Source organism: Phascolarctos cinereus, unplaced genomic scaffold (genome assembly GCF_003287225.1).
Source record: "Phascolarctos cinereus isolate Bilbo 61053 unplaced genomic scaffold, phaCin_HiC Scaffold_726;HRSCAF=1367, whole genome shotgun sequence".
In the NCBI taxonomy this organism is placed as follows: domain Eukaryota; kingdom Metazoa; phylum Chordata; class Mammalia; order Diprotodontia; family Phascolarctidae; genus Phascolarctos; species Phascolarctos cinereus.
The window spans coordinates 175,712,017-175,737,297 of record NW_027556098.1 but is presented as its reverse complement, the minus strand read 5'-3'; the positions used below and the strand labels follow the sequence as shown (position 1 = coordinate 175,737,297).

At 45.6% G+C, this 25,281-nt stretch overlaps 1 protein-coding gene across 1 annotated transcript in view; it reads left to right on the top strand.

Annotated features, from left to right (window-relative positions):
- TRIM29 (tripartite motif containing 29) overlaps nucleotides 1-12,286 on the top strand; it is a 51,593-nt gene extending 39,307 nt beyond the window's left edge. Inside the window, exons 8-9 of the mRNA XM_020984844.2 lie at nucleotides 345-421; nucleotides 10,632-12,286. Coding sequence (XP_020840503.1) covers nucleotides 345-421; nucleotides 10,632-10,694 — 140 coding nt within the window. The 3' untranslated portion in view covers nucleotides 10,695-12,286. The remainder of the gene's footprint in view (nucleotides 1-344; nucleotides 422-10,631) is intronic.
- The last annotated feature ends 12,995 nt before the right edge of the window (nucleotides 12,287-25,281 follow it).

Here is a 25,281-nt window from a genome sequence, read left to right as displayed (position 1 = left end):
ATCATACGGTGGCCTTATTCCAGATGAGAACATTACTACCTACTCTGGGGACATTCTGCACCAAAACTTCACTGGGTCCCCTGGTCTTCTTCTTTTCTATCTCCAGATATGGCTTTCCTTGTTCTTGTTTCTTGATATCTGTTTCTGCACTCTTTTCCTTGAGGGTATTTTCGGCGCCTGGACTCTGGTCATTCACTCTCCCATCAGAGGTGGTTGCATTTTGGTGATGGGCTAGACCATGCCTGGGTCTCCTTGAGGAAGGCAATTGGATTGCTACCTAGCCCTGGCTTGAAGGAGTAACCAGTCTTCTCCCAGTCTAAACCACGTGTCTTACTCTTTCCTAGGTTACCCCTCCATCATCAGAAGTCAGAGTCCCAAAGCTCAGCCACAGACTTGGAAATCTGGCAAGCAGACTTTGCTGGTGAGTAAGGAGGCTGGGGGAAAGATGAGACCAAAGCATGCCTAGAAGTCAGCTGTATGTCACTTTTCCAAGCAGGGAACACCCCTTTTTCTTGGGGTAGGAAGGAATGGAGCAGCAGTCGCTTGAGGTCACACAGCATAATGTAGTAGAGAGACATCAATCAAGTGATAATTTAACAATAATTTCTTGAGTGTTGGGTACTTTGATTCTGGAGGTACAAGCACACACACATACAACACACACACACACACACACACACACACATACACACACACACATAAGAAATAGTCCCTATTCTCAAGGAGTTTACATTCTACTGGAGAATGCTAGGAATCAGGATATAGATTCTGTTCCTAGTTGTCACTAAATAGTTATGTTACTATGAACAAGTCATTTTACTTCTCTGGGTCTTAATTTCCTTGTCTGTGAAAGGAGAGGTTTAGATTATATGATTCCTAAGGTTCCTTCCATTTCTCTGATATCTGAATTTCAGTAAAGCAACTGGCAAACTCTCTCATACTTGTGGACAAGATGGAGGGATGTAAGTTGGATGATGGTGCAGCTGGTTGAATTTGGAATCTGTTGAATGACTGGACCCAAATCAAAGTCATTAGTGTTCACCGCCAACCTGGAAGGAAATCTCTAGTGGAATGCCTTATTAATTTGTCCTTGGGCCTACACTGAAAAACATCTTAATTGATGGCTTAGATGAAGGCATAGAAGGCACACTTATCAAATTGCCAGTAACATGAAGCTGGGAGAGATAAATAACAAATCGGTTGACAGAAAAGTCTAGAGTGATAGGCCAAATTGAATACAATGAAATTTAATAAAGACAAATGTAAACTCCTACATTTGCATTAAAAAATCAGCTTCATACTTGCGAAAAAAGAAAGATGGATGACTAGACCACAGTCTGTATAAAGAAGTGTGGGGTTTTTGGTGGACTGTGAATTAAACATAAACCAACAGTGCAAATGGCCCAGTTTCAAAGGCCATATTTTAGGAACATTGGCAGCCAGAGATGGTGAGTCAAAGGAACTTGGAATGTTTAGATTGGAGAAGAGAAGACTTATGGGAAATCTGATAGCTGCCTTCAAATAATGGGAAGGTGGATTTGCCTTGTTTTGCTTGGATCTATAGAGAAGAAGCAGGAGCAATGCATAGAAGTTGAAGAGAGGGGAATTTCAACTTGATACAAAGGGGAATAAAAATTAGAGCTATCCAAAAGTGAGCTGGACTGACTCATGAGGTAGTGAGTCCTTCATCTCTGAAATCACTAAGACTATTTAAGCAGAGTGTTGCGAATGTTGGTAGAAGAGGTTCTGCTTATCAAATTTGCCTTTAATGTTCCTGCAAACTCTGAGATTCCACAGTGGTAGTGGTGGGAGCTCTTCTTCCTCTTCCCTACTCCATTTTCCTCTCCTCTCCTCTCCTCTCCTCTCCTCTCCTCTCCTCTCCTCTCCTCTCTCCTCTCCTCTCCTCTCCTCTCCTCCTCTCCTCTCCTCTCCTCTCCTCTCCTCATCTCTTCTCTCTCTCTTCTTCTCTCCTCTCCTCTCCCCTCTTCCCCTCTCCCCTCTCTTCTCCTTTCTCCTCCCCTCTTCCCAGTAAAGTATGCATGGAGGATGTCACATGGATTTCCAGATTAAATGCAGGTGAAGAGTTGTAGCACCTGATCCTTTTCTGGAGTCCTCTATACAGCTGGCAGCAAACACATGCCCACACTGAGTACTCTGCTGCCCTCATTTCTTCTCTTCCTGCAGCCCTGAGGAGGGCTGGAAACCTCTACCTGGTTCTGCCTTTGGGTATAGAACTGACCCTTCTCAAGCCATGTATCCCTTTGGCAGTCTGATGAAGTTTATGGGCCCCTTCTCAGAGTAATGTTTTTAAATGCATAAAATAAAATACATAGAATTACCAAGGAAACAAATCATCATGGTTATCAAAATATTAGAAATACCAAATTCATAGACTCTTGCCTGTAATCTTTCCCCAGACCCCAAGTTAAGAACTTCTGGTACAGACACTAATCTCTTGGAAAGTGAGTAGCTGCCCCTGCCACATGTCTGCTATTGTTAAATCAGAGAATTCTAGGATCTAGAAAAGGGGTGGGGAACCTGCAGCCTTGGGGCCACATGTGGCCCTCTAGGTCCTCAAGTGTGGCCGTTTGATTGAATCCAAAGAAATCCAAGATTTGTTCTGTAAAACTTGGACTCAGTCAAAAGGCTGTACCTAAGGACCACACGTGGCCTCAAGGCCGCAGGTTCTCCACCGCTGAAGAAGGCAGAAGGCACCTCAGAAGCTATCCAGTTCAATACCTATCATAGCAGGGCTTCTCCCCAAAAAAGTGGTTGAAGCTGCTTAATGGGAGAAAGCCTTTCATTTATTGGTGAGGAGGGAACTAATTGAGTATGTTTGAAATTTGGAGCTGGGCCCAGAGACTCTGTAGCTGCAGCACTACAAAAGCAAACAAGGGAAGAAGAAAAAAAGGAATTGTTTCTCATCCCATATACCCTTGTTCCCCAGAGCTCATTTCCTGGAAGATGGAGCAGTCATGGCCAAGTCCCAGGCTGTCAAGGCCTGGTGCTCCCACCCACATGTGAGCAAGAGCTCCCAGGCAGGAATCAGACCATCTCTCACAGTCCCATCATTACAGTTGTTTGGTTTTGGGGGTTTTTTTCCTACTTCACTGGATTTTTATCCTATGCTACTACTGGCTTCTCCAGTAGTATGCTGCTTTACTGATGCCATGAGGGTAATGACCTGTCTGTTGCTGTCCACTGCTGCCATAGTTTACAAATGGATTTGGCATGGATGTCCCCTGTCTTTTCCCTCACTTGCCTGAGATAGAGGTTGAGGTTCTCAAAGGGACCTTGGTAGCTTTGGTAGAAAAAAAGATAAAGCTAACTCACAGAATAGAGAGCTTTTGAGTTATAGGCCCCAGGAGTTTTATCCTATGATGTCTTTATCTAGCCACAGAGGCCAGCAGTTTCCTTGTCCCATTCCCGTCTGACTCACATCTAGGCCTGACCCAATTACATGGCAAGCTAGACTACTTCTGTCCTCTTTATAGCCTTCCCTAAAGCAAATTCCCTTCTTTCTCCCCAATTGGTGCCCCTTCTATACCCTTCCTATTTTCAATCTTGGGCTATTGAAGACCTACATTCAAGGTTTATCAAATTTGCAAAGGACATGGAGCTGGGAGGGATAGCTGATATATTGAATAACAAGGGTCACTGAATGACAAGCTAGAAAGACTGGCCAAATCAAATAATATGAAATTTAATAGGGGAATATAAATACTCCTATACTTGAGTGCAAAAAAAATCAATTACACAAACCCAGGATGGGAGATGTATGGATAGATAACAATTTGTGTGGAAAAGGTTTGGGGATTTTAGTGACCTGAAAACTGAATCACTCAATCAATGAATGAACCATCAGTTAAATGCCAGGCCCTGCTAGGTGATAAGGATACAAAGGCAGAAAAGAAACAGTTCCCACTCTTTAAGGGCTTACATTCAAAAGGAGGAGGCAGCCTATATACATCTAAATGCATACAACATGTATACAAGGTAATATTTGAAGGGGAGCAAAAACAAATGGAATGACCAGGGAAGGCTTCGTGTGGGAGATGTCACGTGAGGCTAGTTTAGCCAAAAATAAGGATTCTAAGAGCTAAAGGTGGGGAGGAAATAAATTCTAGGCATGTGGACAGCTTGTTCAAAGGGGTAAAGATGGTAGATGGAATGCTGGGGATGAAGAACCACAAGTAGACTAGCTTGGTTGGAACGAAGAGTGCAACAAAGGGAGTAATATGTGATAAGGCTGGAAAGGTGGGTTGAGGCCAGGTTATGAAGAGCTTTAAGGGCACATAGAGGAGTTGGGATTTGAATGAGCCAATAGTATAACATGGCAACCTGATATAAATACCTCACAATGTTATCACGCTTACAAATGGGTGAAATAGCATTTTTACCACTACAACCCAGTGTGGTGGGTACCGCAGGCACCCATATTACAGATGAGGAAGCTCATGCTCTTAAAGGTTGTGTCCTGCTAGAGGTCATCCACCTAGTCAGTCTCTGGGGTTTTGGCTCCAGATCTTGTGATGGTGAATCCAGCACTCTAGCCATTAGGCTGCATTGCCTTGAGGCAGCCACACGTGACCCTAAGCGCATCAACAGGGGCAACGTGTCCAGAGCATAGGAGGTGATAGTCTCACAGCAATGATAAGAGCTAGCATTTATATATCACTTTGTTTACAAAGCACTTTACATGTGCTAACTCATTCAATCCTCACAACAATCCTGGGAGGCAGGAGTTATTATCTTCATTTTACAGACATAAAAGAATTACTATCATCATCACCATTGTATCTAGTGTTTATATAGTGCCTACTGTGTGCCCGGGACTCTGCCAAGCACCTTAAAAATACCATCTTATTTGATCCTCACAACAACCCCTGGGAGGTAGGTGCTATTATTATCCCCATTTTACAGATGAAGAAACTGAGTCAGGCAGAGGTTAAATGACTTGCCCATGGTCACACAGCTAGGGAGTGTGTCTGAGGCAGAATTAGAATTCAGGAATTCCTGATTCCATGTCCTGTGCTCTTTCCACTGCACCTCCTAGCCATAATCTGCCTTCTTTAGATGACATCTGGAGTATTGTGTTTAATTCTCAGGAGCCAAAGTTTAGAAAGGACATTGATAAACTAGCACATTCAGAAGGTGATTAGGATGGTAAGAGGACTGAAAACCTTGCCAAAAGAAAATTACTTGAAAAAACTAGTGATTTAGCCTAGACAAGAGAAGGCACAGGGAAGGGCAGGGTGTGATATGTCTCTTTAGATATCTGAAAGGCAGTTATGTGGAAAGGAGACTAGATTTAGTCAGCTTGATATTAGAGGGCAGAACTATGAGCAATAGTGCATTTTGCAGAGAAACAGGGTTACTGTATAAAATTGCTTGCTTCCTCAATGAAGGGGGAGGAGAGGGAGCAAATTTGAAACTCAAAATTTTAAAAAATGGAAGTTTAAAATAGTTTTTACATGTAATTGGGGAAGAAATAAAATATCAAATAAATGTATTAAAAAAAAAGAAATAGGGTTAGGCTATACATAAAAAAAAGTTACCCAGCAATTTAAGCTATCAATAGGTGGAATGGGCTGCCTTAGAAGGTGGTGGGTTTCAGATCACTGGATGGTTGTCTTCTAGCAAAGGCTGGAAGATCATCCGTTAAGGAGATGAATGAAGAGATTCTTGGTCAGATATAGATCACCTAGTATTAGGTCCCTTCCAATTTGAGACTCTGTGGATCTGTAATAATCATAATAGCAAGCTTTTATATACCACCTCAAGGTTTGCCAAGTGCGTTCAAATATCATCTTATTTGCTACTCACTATAATCCTTCAGGTGCTATCTCCATTGAGGACACTGAGTTAAATAGTGATTAGGTTTCTGAGGATAGATTTGAACTTCATTCTTCCTGACTCTAGGCAGAGCTCTCTGTCCACTACATCCCCAGCTGCCATGACCTCGGATGCCATCTTAGTCTACCCCTTTCATTCTACTGGTGCAGAAACTAAAGACCACCTAGGGAAAGTGACGTAACTAAGGTCATAAAGTCATACACTTAAAGTTGTAATGGAGCTTAGAGGTCACCCAGTTCAACCCCCTCATTTTACAGATGAGGAAAGGGAAGTCTGGGAAGGCTAAGTGACTTGTGACACCTGTGTAGTTGTAATTCCTACCAGTGCGTCAGATGGGATAGGACTTGGTAGAGAGCTCAGGAAATTAGAGAAAGTGCTGGAGCAAAGAGGAAGGCTCTGAGCCCAAAAGTTGGTTCATTGTTCCCAGGGGCAACTCCGTAATGGACATACCAGAAAGAAGGCTTCCTCCTTTCCTTATCTCAAGTCACTTTAGGCTGTAAGAAAACAGCTTAGCCCTAGAAACATGTACATGGAGCTGGCTTGTAATCCTTTTGATTAACCTGTCTCGCCAGAAAGTCTTCTAGTTCACTTCTATTCTGCAGACTTAGGCCTTTTTGTAAGGGGCATTTGCCTCATTGACTTTTCATGTTCTCTAACTAGACTGAAGAAAAACAGTTGGGCTAGTAAATACAGTCCATGCATGCTGCAGCCATCCCATAGAAGAGTGCAGGGAGCATTGGCTAGCTGTTGGGAGGAGTGGGGAGGGAGGAGAGTGCAGACTTTTAAACCCAGCTGGGGAGCAGGCTTATTGCCTAAGACAACATGGGACAAATGATGATCTCCATAGGGAGGTGCCAGCTGCAACTCATTCTCCTGCTCCTGCTTCAGGTGACTGTTTCCCTGAGGCAGGGATGGTGGGAGGCATTGATTTTGTGAAATTGCAGGCAGGGATGAACAGAGCAGGGCCAGGAATTATGTAGTCATTGGTCTCTGAAGATTCTTAGAGACTGTCAATGAGACTGGGAGGATTGGAGAGAAAACAGGTAGGTTGGAATGGGAGTTTGGAGGACCTGGAGAGGTCTGAAGTTTCTGCTACACAGATCTAGAGCTATGCTGCTGGTGTGCTGTGTGACCCAGACTGAATCACTTTCCTTTTCTGTGCAAGATTATCCCCCTCTGGCCAACGGGATTATTTAAACTTGTCTAGCCTTCTTCAAAGGAAAACTAAGGGCTTGGATTGCCTTGAGAGCAAATATGGGACATATAGAGAAGGGATGAGTTGATGATGGGGATGGCGTTGATGGTTGGGTTTTGCAAAAAGCAATGGAAACCCAACTTGTGAATTATTTCCTAGGAGGTCAGAAAGCAAGTTAGTTAGGCAAAGCCTGGACAGATCAGCTGATTTGCTCTTAATGAGTTTATAATTAGGATTTAAACTCAGAGTTTCTAATTAGCCAGTCCTGAGGATCATATCTGATATTGCCGCAATTTAGAGAACTGGTGGCCAGGGTCAAGATGGGGGCAACCTTTGCTGTACAGGTCAGGCCCATTCCCAGGAAGCTAGGCCAGACAGGGGCTCAAGCTGCTGCCATACCCCATACTCAATCCAGTGGTTCTTCTCTCCTTCTTCTCCTCCTCACCCTCCCTCCCCTACCCAGAAAAGGGCAAAGACTCCACTCTACAAAAGGCCTACTTTCCTTTAGGAAATCCATTTCATAGAATCTCAGAGTTGGAAGGGACCTGTTTGGCAGTTGAGGGCCTGTACAACCTGACTCCAGTCAACCTTACCAGGCTTATTACATACATTGCTCCCCTTTACATATTTCAGTTAAACTGACCTTGTGGACCATTTCATGTGTTATTACATCCCCCACCTCTATACCTTTGCATTGGCCATTCCCCATGCCTAGAACAGACTTTTAAGCCCAGCTGGGGAGCAGGCTTATTGCCTAAGCCAACATGGGACAAATGATGATCTCAATAAGGAGATCCATCTCCATCTCTTAGAATTCTTAGTGTTCTTCAAAGCTCAATTCAAATATCCCCTCTACTATGAGACTTTCCTGATGTCCCTAGCTACCTTTCTGTCCTCCAAAAATTATCTTGTATTTTTTGTACATGTTAGCACCTCTGGTAAAATGTAAGCCATTGAGATCAGGGATTATTTGTATCTTTGGGACATCGCGAAATGCTTGGCACATAATAAATAAGTTCTTAAAAAACTTGTAGGGGCAGCTAAGTGGCAAAGTGGATAGAGCACCAGCCCTGGAGTCAAGAGGACCTGAGTTCAATCTGACCTCAGACCCATAACACTCACTAGTTGTATGACCCTGGGCAGGTCACTTAACCCCATTGCCTCACCAAAAAAAAAAAAAAGACTTGTGGACTTATTGCTGGATTGGCCTCAGAGGCCATCTGCACCAACATTAACCTGGCCAAGAATTTCTTTCCAATGCAGCCCCCAAAAGTAGCAATCTTGTCAGTATCTGAAGACCTTTAATAAAGGGCTTACTGCCTTTCAAGGGAGCCCATTTGACATTTGAATATCCCTAGTTAGGAAATTTTTCCTCATACTGAATTTAAAAATTTCTGTTGATGTCACTGATTGTCCAAGTTCATCCTTCTTTTTGGGGTCAAGCAGAAAAAGTCTATTCTTTCTTCACACAACCACAGAATTTAGAGTTAAAAGACACTCTATTGACCTACCTACTCTAATCAACAAAATTTGTTAATTATTTGCTATGTACCAGGTGTTGCGGCTAGGTGGCATAGTGCATAGAGAGCTGGGTCTGAAGTCTTCCTGAGTTCAAATCTGGCCTCAGGAATTTACTAGCTGTGTGACCCTGGGCAAGTGACTTATCTCTGTTTGCCTCAGTTTCCTCATCTGTGAAACAAGCTGGAGAAGGAAATGGCAAACCTCTTCAGTATCTTTGCCAAGAAAACACCAAATGGAGTCGTAAAGAGTCAGACATGACTGAAGTGACTGTACACCACCCCCACTAGGTGTTGCACCAGGATTGGGGGATACAAACATAACTGTGAGCCAGTCTACACACTCGAGGATTTTACGTTCTATTGGGGGTAGAACATGTATGTACATATATAAGTATTTACGAAGTAGGCACAGAATAAAGACAAGATAATTTGGGGGGGAGAGCACTAGCATCTAAGGAGATCAGAAAAGGTTTTATGTAAAAGGTGGTGCCAGAGCTGGGTTTTGAAAGCAACAGGGAGTGGAAGAGACAGAGATGAAGAAGGGATGCATCCTAGACACAGAGGAGCCACCTGTGCAAAGCTAACTCCACCTAGAGGTAGGAGATAGAACAACAAGCAGCCCGTTCGGCAGCCTAGCATTCTTTTTTTTTTTTGCTAGGCAATGGGGTTAAGTGACTTGCCCAGGGTCACACAGCTAGTAAGTGTTATATGTCTGAGGCCGGATTTGAACTCAGGTACTCCTGCCTTCAGGGCCAGTGCTCTATCCACTGTGCCACCTAGCTGCCCCAAGGCAGCCTAGCATTCACTGTAAGGCACATAACTTGCAATAAGTTTGGAAAGGTAGGCTAGAACCAGATGGAAGGATTTAAATGCAAAAAAAAGCAAAAAACAAATGAACAAACAAAAGCAAAATGAAACAAACAAGTTGTATTTTAACCTGAGGCAATGGAGAGCCATGCAGCTTTTTAAGGGGAAGAGTAAGGTGATCAGGTGTATGAAAACGGTGTTTGTTTGGAGGATATGTTGGACAGGGGAGGGACTGCATACAAGGGTACCAATGAAGATGCCCTAATTGCAGGCGAGAAGTAACAAGGGCCTGGACTAGGGTGGTTGTGATACAACCAGTACCTGAAAGGAAGACCCATTATAACATGCTGGCATATACCATTTCCTCAGGCTGACCTTTCTACTTTGGACACCTCTATTTGTTGGGAGGGCAGCTAGGTGGCACAGTGGATGCAGTCCCAGGCTTAGAGTCAAGAAGACTCCTCTTCCTACATTCAAATGTGGCCTCAGATGCTTCCTAGCTGTCTGACCCTGAGCAAGTCACTTAACCCTGTTTGCCCCAGTTTCCTCATCTGTAAAATGAGCTAGAGAAGGAAATGGCAAACCACTCTGGTATCTGCCAGGAAACCCCCAAATGAGGTCATGAAGAACCAGATACTAGTGAATTGACCAATAGCAACAGCAAATTTGGTAGGAAGACTTTCCCCGACATCAGACTTCAACTCGCTTCTTTGTAACTTCTGCTTAAAGAGCCAGTGCAATCCTTCTTCCCCTTCAAAGACAGGCAGCCATCCGGTACCTCGAGCCTTCTCCAGCATAAACTCTCCCAGTTCTCTAGCCTATCATTGGTGACATTTTAGGACTTCCCTGTTCTTCCCTGGGTCCTCTCGGGCTTGTCAATGCCCTTCCTTAGCCATGGCACCAAGAGCACAATATTTCAGAAGGGGCTGCCTAGGGCACAGCGCAGAGGGACCACCACCTCCCCATTCCTGGAAGCCATGCCTCACTCACCCCGGCTCTTTTGTTTGCCAAAACACACTGCTAAGTCACATTGAGTTGCAGTCCACGGAAACCCTAGATTCTCTTCAGACAAGTGTGTTTTATACCTTTCATGTGATGCCCCTTCAAATCCTTCAGGACGCCTCTCATGCCTTCTCTTTGGGGAAAGGGATTGTCCGCTGGCTGCTCAGGACCAAGGAAGGGATGAGGGAGGCTCGTAGGTTTGGGGTATCATGTCCAGCTTCTAACCTTCACTTCTCCGTTCTCTCCCACAGTCGCACTACCGTCCTTTCTATGTCAACAAGGGCAATGGCATGGGTTCCAATGAGGCCCCTTGAGCCCCCAGCGCAGGAGTGAGACGCCAAGAGATCACCTGACCTTCCCCAGTTGTGTCTGCTACTACTATCTACTCAGCTACTGCTCTGTCTCCAGGGGGTCTGGGCTGGGGGGGGGAACGTGACCTTCCAAGAATTGTCCTCTCTCCCCTCCAGCTTCCCAGTCCTCCAACCTTTCTGACAATCCTAGAATGTGTCAGCAGCTCCCCACTTAGCTACCCTGTGCTTGGCCCCCCCCCCCCCCCCCCCCCCCCCCCGGTCCGCTCAGGCCTCTTTGTCTTCTGCTTTCCCTGTAGTCAGAGAGGACGCTGTCGCCTCTTTCATTTTATGGGTCAGGATATGGTTCACAGAAGGGGCTCTCCCTCCATCCCCCTCCCACACAGGAAGTCCTTCTGCAGATCCTGGGATGGCAGCTCTGGAGGTAGGCAGCCACTTGGCGCCCACCTGCCGTTCCTGCCTGGTGTCTCTCTGTCTTCTTGGCTCAGCCAATACATCGATTTTCCCCTGGAACTGCCGATAGCCATCCTTATGAGTGACCTGAGGGAGCTGTGCACCTAGCAGAGAAAACATCCTTCCACAGGTGTAGACATTGTCTCACTCTTGTCAGCTCGTATCCTTGGCCGGGCAAGATTAACTTCCCTCAGACCCAGGCCTGCCCAGGACTTCTGATCTTGCCCAAGCAGGGCAAAGTTCCTCCTATCTGGCTAGAGACTGGTTTCCTGATGCTTTTTCCATTGTGCCAAATGGGCCCGGGGTCCCTGAACAGGGATAAGAGATACGTCACCCCCAGTCAGGAAACCTATCTGTCTCTACAAGGGAAGCTGTGGCTCTTCAGCAGAGACAGCCAAGCTGCTTGGCTCTTACCTCTCCCCAATCCTCCTCTTTGTAGCCAGAATGGTTATGCTCCTCACAATGCCTTCCCCAGCCTTGCAAATACCTGCTAGCCTGTGTGACCCTGGGCAAGTCACTTAACCCCAACTGCCTAAAAAAAAAAAATGAGGCAAATAGCTGCTAGCCTGGCTGCCTTGGGGTAGAGTACTTCATTCTTTTGCATAATGCAGAATATAAAATGGGGGTGGAGAGGGTGGGAAGGGGAAATACTGGTGAATGAAAATGACTGGGCTGGTATACCGTAAGCACTTAGGTAAAAATACGCTCCTACCCTCCTTCCCTATGCCCATCTCAACCAGAGTTGCCATCCCTCTTTCCCTTTGACCAGTCTCACTGTGGGGAGCTGCTCAGCACCTCAGCTTACCCTGGGCCTGATGGAGAGTGGGTCTTGAGAAGAAAAAAATCAACAACATGCAAAACCAGGAGGAGTCTGAGCCCCCCACCCGAACCCCCAACCCCCGGGGGCCAGAGATGAAGCAGGATTGGGGGGTTGGTTCGGAGATACTGAGCTGGCACAGGGTGGGAAGAGCTCAGCCTTGGCTTCCCCTTTCTGAACAAATCATTGATCAACACTTTATTTGTATTGAGGGAGGGGCTCCCTGAAGGGAGGTGGGATTGCTCTGATTATCCTGTACATATGTCCCCCTTTGATGAATATGCTTTCCTACTCCCCTCTCTGTCTTTAATACACTGTCCTTTTGAAATCTTCTGGTCTGATATTCTACCGAGGCCACCAGCCTCACTTAAAGGCTCATCTTATCTTGGCCTGAGCTTCAGGAGGGAGGGAATAGAGCCCCCAGGGCCTGGGGCTGGTGCTGCTTCGAAAGGGCCAGGAGGCCATTCCTTAGGCCGAGCACCCTGTCTGTCCTGACATGCTCTGTCTGCAGAAGACTGGGGATAGGGCCCGGGGAGCTTGTAAGCTAGAATGAGCTGCAAGGTACAAAGAAAATTACTGAAATGGAGGCTACTGAGAGTCAGCGGTTTTTGTTGGTGGCTTTAGCCTGTCAGTCAGGCTGAATGGAGAGCCTCCATCACAAGGAGGCCAGTCCTGGGCACTGGGGGAGGGGGAGGAGGGGACAGAGTCTCTACCATTCTGAACTCTAGTCTGATAAAGGGGAAACACTCACACACACACACACACACACAAGCATAAAGCACAGACAGACAGATATAAAACAGGCACCAGCAAATATAGCCAGAATGGAGCCATTATATACAAATGTGGGGAGTGAAACAGAGAAGAGTAACCAAAGCCAGGAGGCTTATTGCAGGAGACAGGTCTTGAACAGGGTTTGGAAGAAAAGGGATGGTGAAAAGGCACCATAAGATATTAAAACTGAAAGGGGTGGTAGCTAGTCCACATTCTTTAATTCAGAGATGAGGAAACTGAGATCCAAAGAAAGGATATAATCTAACTAAGGTCAGACAGCTAGTTAGTTGTAGAGCTGGGACGAATAGCCCAGATCTCCCAATTTCTGGTTCAGGCCTTTTTCCCTGCTAGTCTGAGCATCTGTCTCTGGATGTGTTTGGTGCATCCTGGCATCCTGTGTTCTGACCTTTCAGAACTGTTCAGGGGCCTGAGCAGTCTCTGAGCCAGCCCCAGGAGCTTTTATTGTCCCAGCATTTTTGTAATCCTTTCCTCCTTTGGCAGTAGGGGCTATGAGGTAGGGTGTGTTAGGGGAGTCAGAGGGAAAGATCCTCCTCTCAACATACACACACACACACACACACACACACACACACACACACACACACACTCTCACTCACTCACTCACTCACTCACTCACTCACTCACTCACTCACGGTTGTCCCAGGACAGTGATGATCCCAGGCTAAGCTGGACAGAGTCCCTGGGGAATGGGGTCTTTTAGGGATTAGTGATACCCTAAATAGCACCTGCAAAGAGGGATGTAGGATCCAGGGCAGTCCTGGGAACTGGGGTCCATTCAAGCACGTATGGATGGAGGAGCCACATAATGGCTGAAAGGAGATGGGCACGGCCAGACAAGGGAGGGGAGAACGAATGAGGAGAGAAGCCTGGAACCAGCTCTGAAATTCCCCCCTTGAGAAAGTAGAAATATTAGACATGTAAGGGATGTGGTTGGGAAATAATTATGACCCTCACTAGTGGGGGAGTGGTGAGGAGGGAGGTAGAGAGAGGGAGAAATGAGGAGACAGAAATAGAGACCAATAAAGGAACAGCAGGAGACAAACAGAGTAAAAGGGATCAGGAGGGAGGGAGCGCCCAGGAGGGACCAAATGTATCCACGAATAGTTAACATTTCTGGGAGGCTTGAAGGTTTGCAGAACATTTGACATACATTAGCTCATTTGATCCTCGCAACAATCCTGTGGGGAAAGTAATACATTTATTATTATCTCTGTTTCACAGATGAAGAAATTGAGACTCAGAAGGGTTAAATCAATCACCCACCTTCACAAATCAAAAAAGTGCCATAGCATGGATTTGGACCCATGCCTTTCCAATTCCAGGCCCAGCCCACTTCCCAGCACACCCGGCTGTCCCACTGTGGACATCTTGAGGTCGTGTCAGAAGAGGGGGGAAGTTGAGGTTATTAAGCTGCTAGGTGGTACAGTGGAGAGAGTATTGGACCAGGAAGCAGGAACCTGCCTTAGGTACTTAGAGTATAATACCAGTAATATTATCTATAATATATAATGATACAATAATAGCAACAATAGTTATTATTATTATCCAAAATAATGTGTTTCTGATTGCCCTGGGCCGGAGCAGATGTGGGGCTCTGCAGCTGATGATTACCACCTCCACCTTGGGAAATGCTATCTCAATCAATCAGCCAGTTGGCTGACAAATGTATCCCATCAGGACAACCAGGAAAAGTCTTCTAAGAGAGCCCCAGGCAGGGTCCCCACTTTACCCTCATCTCCCTAGTACTCCATTCATCATCTTTCTTGGGAAATCATTACTGGGAGCGGAGAGGAGCCACCCCCACCACGGGCACCCCCCTGCAACTTCCCTGGCTTATTTGGCCAAACACTATATCGGAGAACAGTTGTGCTCATCCCAAGAAGGGCTTGGATTTTACCTACAAAAATCTGGGGTGGGAACTGAGGGGCTGCAGGTAGAAGCACCTTGTTCCCCTGTTTCTAAGACAGACAACAGATCCACCTGGCCTCAGAATCTTTTTCTAGCTAGCTCTCATGGAAAGCGGAGGGGACCCCTACTTTTTCCTTCTAACTTGGAGGCAGGCCTAGCTGATCAAGGAGGCAAAAAGGAGAAAAATCCTCGGGGACCTAGATGTGGCAACCTTCTGGAAGCTACAATGAATGAATGAATCTATCAACAATCAATAATCAAGCACTAATTAAGCAATAATTAATATTTTGCTGCAAGCACTAGGGTAGGGGCTGGCGTACAAAGACTAAAGTGAAAGTCTGCCCTTGAGGGGCTTACAGTCTGGAGGCTGGAGGAAAATACATGTATGTATGGTTACATAGAAAATATATAGAAAATAGACACAAGATTATTGGTGACAGTTGGAGAAGAAACTTGCTATGGGGAGGATCAGGAAAGGCTGAATGTAGAAAGCAGTTCTGGCCTTTTGCTAGACACTGGGCACAGGGCTTACCTCCCAAGAGCATGGAGGAGACATCTTCTGTCTGCAGCTCCTTCTAAGAGGGTCACACTTAGGCTCCTAGGGAAAGATAACAGCACTTAAGGGTGGAGCCAATAAATCCTCCTCTGGGGCCCACGTGGGATTTAGCCCTGAATATCTTTCTTTTCCTGCATCAATCCCCCGGCCGCTCCATTACCATTATTACTGTGATTATAAAGCAATCAGGGGGAAATCTTTTCTTTCCAATTCTGGAAAATGTCTCCCTCCCTCAAATAAGAGGATGAGAGTGAAGGGCCATCAGCAGTGCTCAGATGGCTCGGTTATGGTGCCTGGGAGGGGGAGGACTCTCTGCAGCCTGGGAGAAGGTAGAAAATGAGACGCCATTTCTCCTTCCCAGATGCTATCAGGCCTGGATTTCAGACTGCTCTGTGGGCCCTGCCTTGTGATCTCCATGCAGTTTTGGTTTTGGGGTGTCCCGGGTATGGTACGGGTGTCCCTAAGGCACCCGATGGATGATGCTTTGGAGAAAGGGGGAGAATTGGAGGACACAGAGATTGGAATCTGGGGTGAAACAGCATGGAATAGGAAGCACATGAAACTGACAGTCCTGAAACCCAAATTCTGCTCCTGCTCCCACTAAGAACTTACTGCATGACTTTGGCCAAGTCTTTTTTGCTTCCCCAAACTTCAGTTTGCATAATGAGGGAGCACATGGCCTCAGAGTTTTGGGATATTGGGAAAATAGACTTGGGGATCTGAGGTGGGTAAGGGGTAGGGACTCCACCTGTGAATTTGTTGATACAGGGAACTGCCACGTGAGGTAACTCTTTTTGCCAATGCCTGTTCATAGCTTCTGTGCCCAAGAGGATAAGCCCAGGGTTGCATAGTCAGGATGGAGAGGCCAGAGGCAATCTTTGCCCTTGGGTCTCCCTGGCTTTGTGGTGGGCTCTTCAGCCACTATACTATATTTCTCATTGCAATAAGGTGAGGGAGGAAGAGGGAAATTTAGAGACAAAGGAAAAATCTAGGTCATTTTGTTACCTATTGTGAGGCAAGAATTGTGCACAACTTAAACCATGATTTAAATGTGAACTATTATTATCATGATGGAGGAACACTCCCAAAGTGGAGGCCCCCAAACTGAGGCTGGATAACCCCTCATCAGGGATGTGAGAGGGCAGTCCACACTTTGGGTCAGAGGCTGGATGACGCGGCCTGCTGATTCTTTCATTTCGGAGCTTTGGGAGGCATCCCAGTCCTTCCCTCCCTCCTGAGCTGGACTCCTTCCCTCGGCAAGAACCAGAGATCTGACATTTTAGGAGCTTAAAAAAATGAGAGCCGGCTGGGCCATAGGAAAACTTGGGAATTCAAGGAGCCAAATCCACCCAGTTATTAATCCCAATCCCGACCAGAGAGGATGGCTCTAGGGCAGCCAGAGGACGGAGCTAGGGGCCAGGAGCATTCTGTGATTGGGAAGGAGCCAAATTCCACTTTCTTCTGTAGCACCGGGAAGCAATTGGCTGCAGATCTAACGAGTGGCCAGCAGGGGTCAGTGTTTCACTGTGAGTCAATGGCAGTGTCTCTACCTCCCCCACTCTCTGTGCCCCTACCCAATTCCACTTTGATGAATTCTCTCATTGGCTTTACCACCACTGTCCCTGTGCCTCCTCAAATTCTCACAAGTGGCTCAGAATACATCAAACCAGAGGACACAGACCAAACAAGAAATGGCAATAATGCTGATAGCCCATGTCCGCAAAGCTCTTTGAGTTTCCCTCAGAAAGTCTCTGTGAGGTTGGGAGTGCAGGTATAGTTATCCCCATTTTACAGAAGGTAAAAATGAGGCTCTTGAGAGGTGAAACCACTTGGGCATGAGTATATGGAGAATACATTGCAGAGCTGACACTTGAACCCCCATCTTCTGAATCCCAGGCCAGTGTTTTTTCATTAAGCTGCAGCAAAAGGGAGACATTTTTTTCCCCCCCAAATCGGGGAATCAACCGATCAGGAGTCTCAGAGCTAGAAGGAATGTCAGGTATTCAAGTCCAACCTCAGTCAAAGTATGAATCCCCTCTATACCATCCTAGAAAAGTAAGACCATCGATGTCGAATAAAGAAGCAATCAGAAGCCATTTAAGCTGAATTCTCCCTCAACCCCAACATGCATCCCCATCTCATTTTATAGACTTGATAATTGAGTCTCAGAGGTATTAAGTGCCTGGCCTAAGATCACTCGGGTTGTACGGACCCAGACCTTTTGACTCCACCACTGTACCACACTGCCAGTCATGGAGGTCATGCAATGAAGGCTTCTAGTGAGGGGGTAGCCACAACCCCCCCGTACAGATAGACTATTCCACTGCTTTCATTGTTAGGTAGCTTCGCCTTACATTAAGGGTACATCTGCCTTTCTCGTCTTCCGCACAGTGGTCTACTTTTTTTCCCCTCTCTGGCCAAGGAGACCATGTCTAACCTCTTCCATGCTGGGTTAGATGGTAAGAATTTCTGGGGACATTAAGCACAGAAATGGTAGAAAGGGGTAGAAGGAGATTAGGGTATTTCCTTCTGAGGATGTCTTTAAACTTAGGAGACAGTCTCAGCTGGCTGGGGAGAGACACAGTCCTTTGCGGTGATAAAGGGCTGGAAGGCGTCTCGAGAATCTGTCTTGATCAAAGATCTGGTGTTGCCAGGACGTTCACAGGGTACCTGATTCTTGGGTGCCACCAAAGCTTCTGATTCAAGACCTGCTCAGTTCCTACTAGAGAGAAAGGTTTGAGTTCTTGCCTACTTACCCTAAACCCAGCCCCCTGCGGCAATGAGAACCAGGGTGCATAGCATGGTGAGGGGGTGAGAGTGGCGACAATCTCATAGATTGTTGTAGGAAAGGATTCGGAAGATCATTTAGTGCAACACTCTTGTAGAAGAAGAAAATTAAGACCTAAAGAGGTGAAGTGATTTGGACTTTAATCTTGGCCATTCAATGGTCTTGCTGTCTGCCTTTTAACAGGTTTTGATCTTTCATCTTCACAGTGCCCCACCTCAAACATACATTGTATGTGTGACCCTGGACAAGTCACTTACCCTCAGTGTTCTGCAACTTAGAGTCTCAGATATAGTACCTATCTGCATCGATGAAAGGAGTTTTCTCATCCTGGAGTTCCCTGTATCAGTGAAATCACAGGTCCCTTCTTCATCTTTATCTTCATCTCTTCTTTCTGCAATGAGAAGAATGGCTGCTTCCCTTCCTTCCCTATCTGGGATTTCTTTCTTTCTGGTTAGGTAATGGGGTTAAGTGACTTGCCCAGGGTCACACAACTGGTGTCAAGTGTCTGAGGCTGGATTTGAATTCAGGTCCTCCTGACTCCAGGGCTGGTGCTCTATCCACTGAGCCACCTGACTGCTCCATCCCCATCTGGGATTTCAAGAAGTTAAAGGTTTATACCAAACCAATCCTGCCTCTCCCAACTATGCCCACATTGCCCTGCCCAAGGCAGCCAATGGGAGGCTTGGGGTGGAGGTGGGAGAAAACATCACCTCTGGCTTTCTGCAGAATCCTGGCTATTGTCACCAAATTCTCTCCTCCCCCGGCAGGAGTGAACCAGTCTTCAGTTTGATCTTCCAGAGGCATTGACAATTAAGGTAGAAAACGAACAATTCTTCAGCCAGGTAAACAAGGAAGATAAACCCCAATTGCTTAAGAACGAGGCCCTTCCTTGTTTGCCTGTTACATCATCTCTCCAAGATAGAGAGAGACAAAGGAGGTAGAAAAAGGCATTCAGGATGGGGTCTTTGGAATCAATTAGCTACGGCTGGCTTAGCTGGCAGGAGGGGAGTGAACCTGGGGCCACAGGAAGGGCTGGTGTGAACATCCCATAAAATAATAAGGGCTTTTATTTCTTTAATGGGGTTTTAGACGTGCACCAAGGCTGTGCTGGTAAATGTTTAACAACTGGTTCTCTGAAAAAAAGAAAAACCAGAACAAAACAAAAAACAAACCAAAACCTTTCCGTGACACACTTAAATTTAACCTGTATCTTTAACATTTTCCCTGAGTCTAGACACAATCAACAAAGCATTAAATTACATCTTGACATAGTTTTTGCAGATTTCCAAGGTGTAAATGCTCATATTGAAAATTTAACCATTGGTTAGTAGGTTGGAGCTGACTCCAGCATACCATTTGATCCTCAGAGTGACCCTGTAAGGTAGGCTGTGCTGGTCATAAGTCAAGGGCTGGAAGGGACCTCAGAACCCATCTAGGTCAACCCCATCATTTTACAGATGAGGAAACTGAGACGCAGTGAGCTGAAGTGAGTCGTCCAGGGTCACACAGCTACAAAGTGGTACAACTAGCAATGAAATTTAGAATTTCTGACTCCACATGTAGTATTTTTAAAAAATTAAATCCCTTTGCTTCTAAGGGGATGAGAATAATGGAATGCAAATGGAATGATTCTTCAGAGAATCATATTCTGTTAAAAGTTGAAAGAACCTCAGAGATCATCTTGTTTCTCATTTTCCAAATGTATCCAGTCATACAGTCAGTTGGTGGCAAGACCTGAGGGTGGGGAGGAGGGATAAGGCCCATGGCACTTGATTCTTTGTTTAATGTTCTTTTCATCGTACCCTAAGTTTCCTTGTACCTGAGAATCTCCAAGCACAAAACTCACACTAAAGGAGCGGATCCCCAGATGGGAGAGGTGTTCTCTTATCCGTGTTTGTACCTCTGGCCAAGTTGACCCTAAATGAATCAATTACTTTTTTCCATCTCTCTAAATGGTTAATTTAGAGATTGATGAATGTTTGAGCGTTTGTGAACCAATCTGTTTATTGGCTACTGACCTGAAAGTGGTTGATCTTGTCAGGAGGGAAGGCACATCCATTAAGATGCTATCATTAAGTAACCTAGACCCTTGTCTCTTAAGAAGAGATTGTTATTTGTCGGGGGGGGGGGGGGGGGCTTCTGAATGACTTGCCTGGAAGCTCAGGGTTGAACCAGAAGACCTCTGGCTTGAGGACTCTATGAAGTTTTGGATGGCAGAATAACTTCAGAAGTGATTGAAGAAGTGTCCCCAAAGTATACCCATTAGTGGTTTGATGCCAACTTGGAAGGAAGTCTCTAATATACTGCCCCAGGGGATCTAGCTCTAATATTTTTGTCAGTGATGCAGATTGCGGCAACATACTTATCAAATTTGTAGGTGACACAGAGCTAGGAGGGACAGCTAAAATGTTGGGGGAGAGTCAGAAGGCAAAAAAAGATAGCAAGCTAGACAGAATGCTGGATCAAATCTCGTAAGATTAAATTGAATAGAGATAAATATGAAGACATTCGCCTGAATGTGATTTGGTTTAAAAAAAGCCTCCTTCCCAAGTAGAATGTGGGGGTGGCTAGTTCCAGTTCATCTGAATCATATCTTGGCCTTTTGGGGGACTACAAACTCAGCAGGAATTCCCAATGCAACGTAGCAGCCAAGAAAGAGGGTGTGATCTTAGGTTCTGTTGAGATGTCCAGGACTAGGAAGGGGGTGTATTCTGCTCTGCTCAATCCACATCTGGAGAATTCTGTTCAGGTCTGTATACTACATCTTAGAAGGACATTGTACCTTACCCCTGCCCACCATACCGTTTTCAGCTTCCTTTTGAGTGTTATCCTTCCCTATTAGATTGTAAACTCTTTCAGGGAACGTTCTATCCTTTTTTTTTTCTTTTCCTTATTTGTATCACCAAGCACTTAGCATAGTGCCTGGCACATAGTAGGTGCTTAATAAGTGTTTATTGATTTGACTTGACTCACGTTGAAAAACATCCCAGGGAAGAAAATCAGAATGATAAAGGGTTCAAGATTATGCCATAGAAACTTCTCTGAGTTTTGGTTTCCTCATCTATAAAATGGAGACAATAATGACACCTATGTAGCCTTTCGGGGTTGCTGTGGAGATTAAATGAGATAATGCCTGCAAAGCACTTTATAATCCTTAAGAGGCTACATAAAAGCCAGCTATCTTTATTATATAAAGCACTATTGTGAATGTAGTATTTTTTTTTCTATGCCCTTCATTGGTGGTTTTTGCTACCAATTTCAAACTGGCCCATCTCAATGAAGGCCTTGCATGATAACTCTTAGGCCATGGGGAATGGTAAATACTGCCATGGTTCTTGCCCCATCCTCAGCCGAGGGGATATATCCACTAAGCAGTTCTTTCAGTCTTTGGAAGGAAAACTGAAACCAGAGAAGGGATTGAAGCCTAATACTTTTCACCTGAATGTGAGGCCAGCTCCTACATGCACGGGTGGCCGAGGTAATTAATTTACATGTTTCATCCTATTTAAACTAATAATCTCATACATTCTTCCTTTCTATGGAGACTGATCTTGTGCTCCAGGCCTGCCAGACACATCTTCCTAAGGGGGAGACAGGATGGCAGTCCCTTCCACTTCCTGCCATGCTTAGCCAGAAGATCTCAAAGCACTTTGTCCACAGAACAGATGCCACACAATTTGCCTTTTCATTCTGCAGTGGGAAAAACTAGTTATGGAATAATCTAAACCCTTTCGGAGCACTAGGTGGACCAGCACTGGGATGGACTCAGAAAGACCTGAATTAAAATCCAGCCTCAGACACTTGTTTGCTGTGTGACCCTGGGCAAGTCATTTAACCTGTCTGCCTCAATTTCATCAACTGTAAAATAGGGACAGTAATAGTATCCACCTCCCAGTGTTGTTGTGAGCACAAAGTGAATTAAAATTTGTGAAATGCTCCGCAACCCTTAAAAGGCTTTATAAATGCTAGCTGTTATTATCTGGAGGCTCACTTCAAAAAAAACCCTGGATGGAAAAGATGTGGCTTCTTGCCCTGATTTTTCACAGATTTTCACAGTGTCATGTGATCCGAAAGGTGTTGCATAACCTCTCTGGGCCTGTTTTTCTCTCTCTGTAACGAGGAAGACTTTGCCCATTAAGTCCACAAGAGCAAATAAGAAGATCTTTTTTAAAAAAGTAATTTAACCTCTTAGAATTTCAAGGTTGTATTATCAAGGATAAATCTTTGCCCACACCGTTGACACCCTACTTACTTGTATGAAATGACTCGAGGAGGAGGAGAGAGCTCTTTAAGGACCAAGGGCCATGCCTGCTTTTCCTCCTAGAGAAAAATCTCTGTTCTTTCTAGGAAGGACCGAGCCAACCCCTCCCCACCCTCCTACTTACAGATTGCATGTGTGTGCTCGGATTCCAAATCTTGCAGGATTTAATATCCACTCTGTAATCTACTGGCACCAATAGGCATTATCTAACTGAACCTTAAATTGAAGATGCTAGGCTTCCATCTTCACTTGGCCATCAGGAGAAGTCAGGGACTCTCTTCTTCCAATGTTATTTACTCTTTTGCTAATTAAATTGCTCTGCAGTTCTTGGAAAGGCCCAGAGAGGCAACTATTGGTATGGGTGGAGGAGGCAATCTGGGGGCTGGAAGGTTTTCCTTACAGATAACCCAAGTCCCACCTACTTGAAAGCCCATCTTCGTCCCTAATAGAAATCATTCACCCAGAACATTAGCCTTGGAGGAGACCTTAGCAATCATTTAGAGACAACACATACAACACTCCAGAGTGGTGTCCCAAACCAGATCCAAATGTAACTGGGAAATATTTAATACAACAGATATAAAGATGATAGGACATAGATAATATTTACCTATGGTTTTCTACATCAATAAGCAGTACCAAGTATGTACAATGGAGTGGCTGCCATTTTGTTTGAATTTGACATTGCTCATGTAGTCCTACCCTCCCCATTTTCTAAGTGGGGAGAGTGAAGCCTACAAGTGACTTAACAAAGGACACACACACACAGAAAGTCAGTAGCAGAGCCTGACATTAAGGACTTCTAAGCTAAGCTCCAGTGTTCCTCCCATCAGGTCACTAGTCAAGTCATAGATCCACTCAGAATTTATGGATTGACTTATTGTGTGGGACTCCTTATCTAACCTGGGCTGGAAGTGGGCTGGATCCTGATACCAACAGGCATGGAAGCTCTAACCTCCTTCCTTTTTCAGACCCAGGCTTCTTGGCCCCTTCTTGGGAAACCTAGTAGCCTTCCTCTTCCAGGGCTCATCATGTCATTGCTATTTGTTCAGTTGTTTCAGCTGTGGCTGACTATTTGTGACCTCACTTGGGGTTGTCTTGGCAAAGATACTGGAGTGGTTTGCCATTGCCTTCTCCAGCTCATTTTATAGATGAGGAACTGAGGCAAACAGGGTGAAGTGACTTGCCCAGGGCCACACAGCTAATAAATGTCTGAGGCTGTATTTGAACTCAAGCCTTCCTGATTACAGGGTCAGCGCTCTATCCACTGCACCACTTAGCTACCCCAGGGCTCACCATGTTGGTGCAGATGCCCAACTGACTTGAGCCCTGCTACAGTTCAGAAGTCTCAAATTCAAGAGATCCACTAACCTTGACCTTCCCCAATAGCAGGTTTTACAGGTATGGGCCACTCCACCTGAGGTCAGCCAGCATTATTAAGAACTGACTGTTCTCAATGGTACTATGATGCTCTAGCCTAGGGGTGGGGAACCTGTGGCCTTGAGGCCACATGTGGCCCTCTATGTCTTCAAGTGCTGCCCTTTGACTGAATCCAAACTTCACAGAACAAATCCCTTTTAATTTAAGGATTTGTTCTGTAAAACTTGGACTCAGTCAAAAAGCCCCACCCCAGGACCCCACCCCTGCTCTAGCCTCTGAAGGCTATTAGGTTTCTGAAGGCTTCTCTCTGCTAACATATCGGGGATGTCAATGCTTAGCAGACAGATCTAAGACCTCCAAGCACTCTCTAGCTATTTACTCTTTTATCTCTGAGGATGTAGATGGCTTTTGGGGGTTTCTTTTGGGATAAGAGAAAAGCACATCAGAATGTTCACCAACATGGTGAGCCCTGGGGTAGCTAAGTGGTGCAGTAGATAGAGTGCTGGCCCTGTAATCAGGGGTTCCTAGGCCTGTTCCTACCCGAGTCTTCAGATTCCCCCTCTAGGAGTGCTGCTTCTAGCCCCACCCCATCCCAGGAAAAGGTGGGATCTTCTCAGGGCATTTTCTTCTGCAGGCCCCCCTTGCCTCCAACCACCATCGTGGCCCATGTTGCCCAGGCAAGCCATGGTGTCACTCACCAAGTTAACAGAGTGTGGGATTGCTGGAGGTTGAGGAAACAGGTATTCATCCTGCCAACGGCTTCCTGCATTCTCTCCACCTTGATCCTGGCTCCCAGCGATAAAGAGACAGTGAGTGACGGGCACCACAGGAAAGAGCAGTGAGGGGGATGGTGCTGACTTCTTCCCTTCAAGCCCAGCACCCTTCTTCTGCTTTGGAGAGCTTTATTACCTGGCTCCATCCCAAGAAGGGAAGCCTGGGGTCTGACTTCAGGCTCCTCAGAGAGAACTTGTATTTGATGGGAGAAATGACTCCACATTTCATGATTTCTCAATCCTGGGAAGCCTGGAGGAAGGTAGTCTCATAGGTACTGGGTGGTCCTGGGTCAAGGGATTTTATACTTTTTGGATGGTCAGAGAGAAGCAAGGGCCAATTCTCCTAGATAATCCCTTTCCTGGAGGTCCTGAATTAAACTCATGGCCTAAGAGAGCTTTGAACTAGGGAAGAGAGAGAGGCTGATTAATTAAGCTCCTACATTTTACAGGTGAGGAAACTGAGGCCCCCAGAGGTTGAGCGACTTTCTCAAGGCCAAACAGGTAGTAAGTAATAGAGTCAGAACCCTGCCACCATGCAGGGCATGGATACTTAGTCTGATCCCTAGCTCTGCCATCACTGAACTGTGTGACCTTGAAAAAGTCAACTCAACTCATTGAGTCTCCTCTGATGAGTTTCCTCACCTGCAAAATGAGTATAATACACATATAATATATGTGTGTGCATATATATACATTATACATAACACTAAAATATACATGAACATGCGTATTTCCCATTTCCAAAGATCCTTTTGGAGAAAGTGTATTGTAAACCCTGAAGCCTCATGTGCATGTGAGTGATTATCACTGGGGGGTGTAGGAGGTGAGGAAGGGATGTTCTGAGAAGAACTGGCTCTAATCC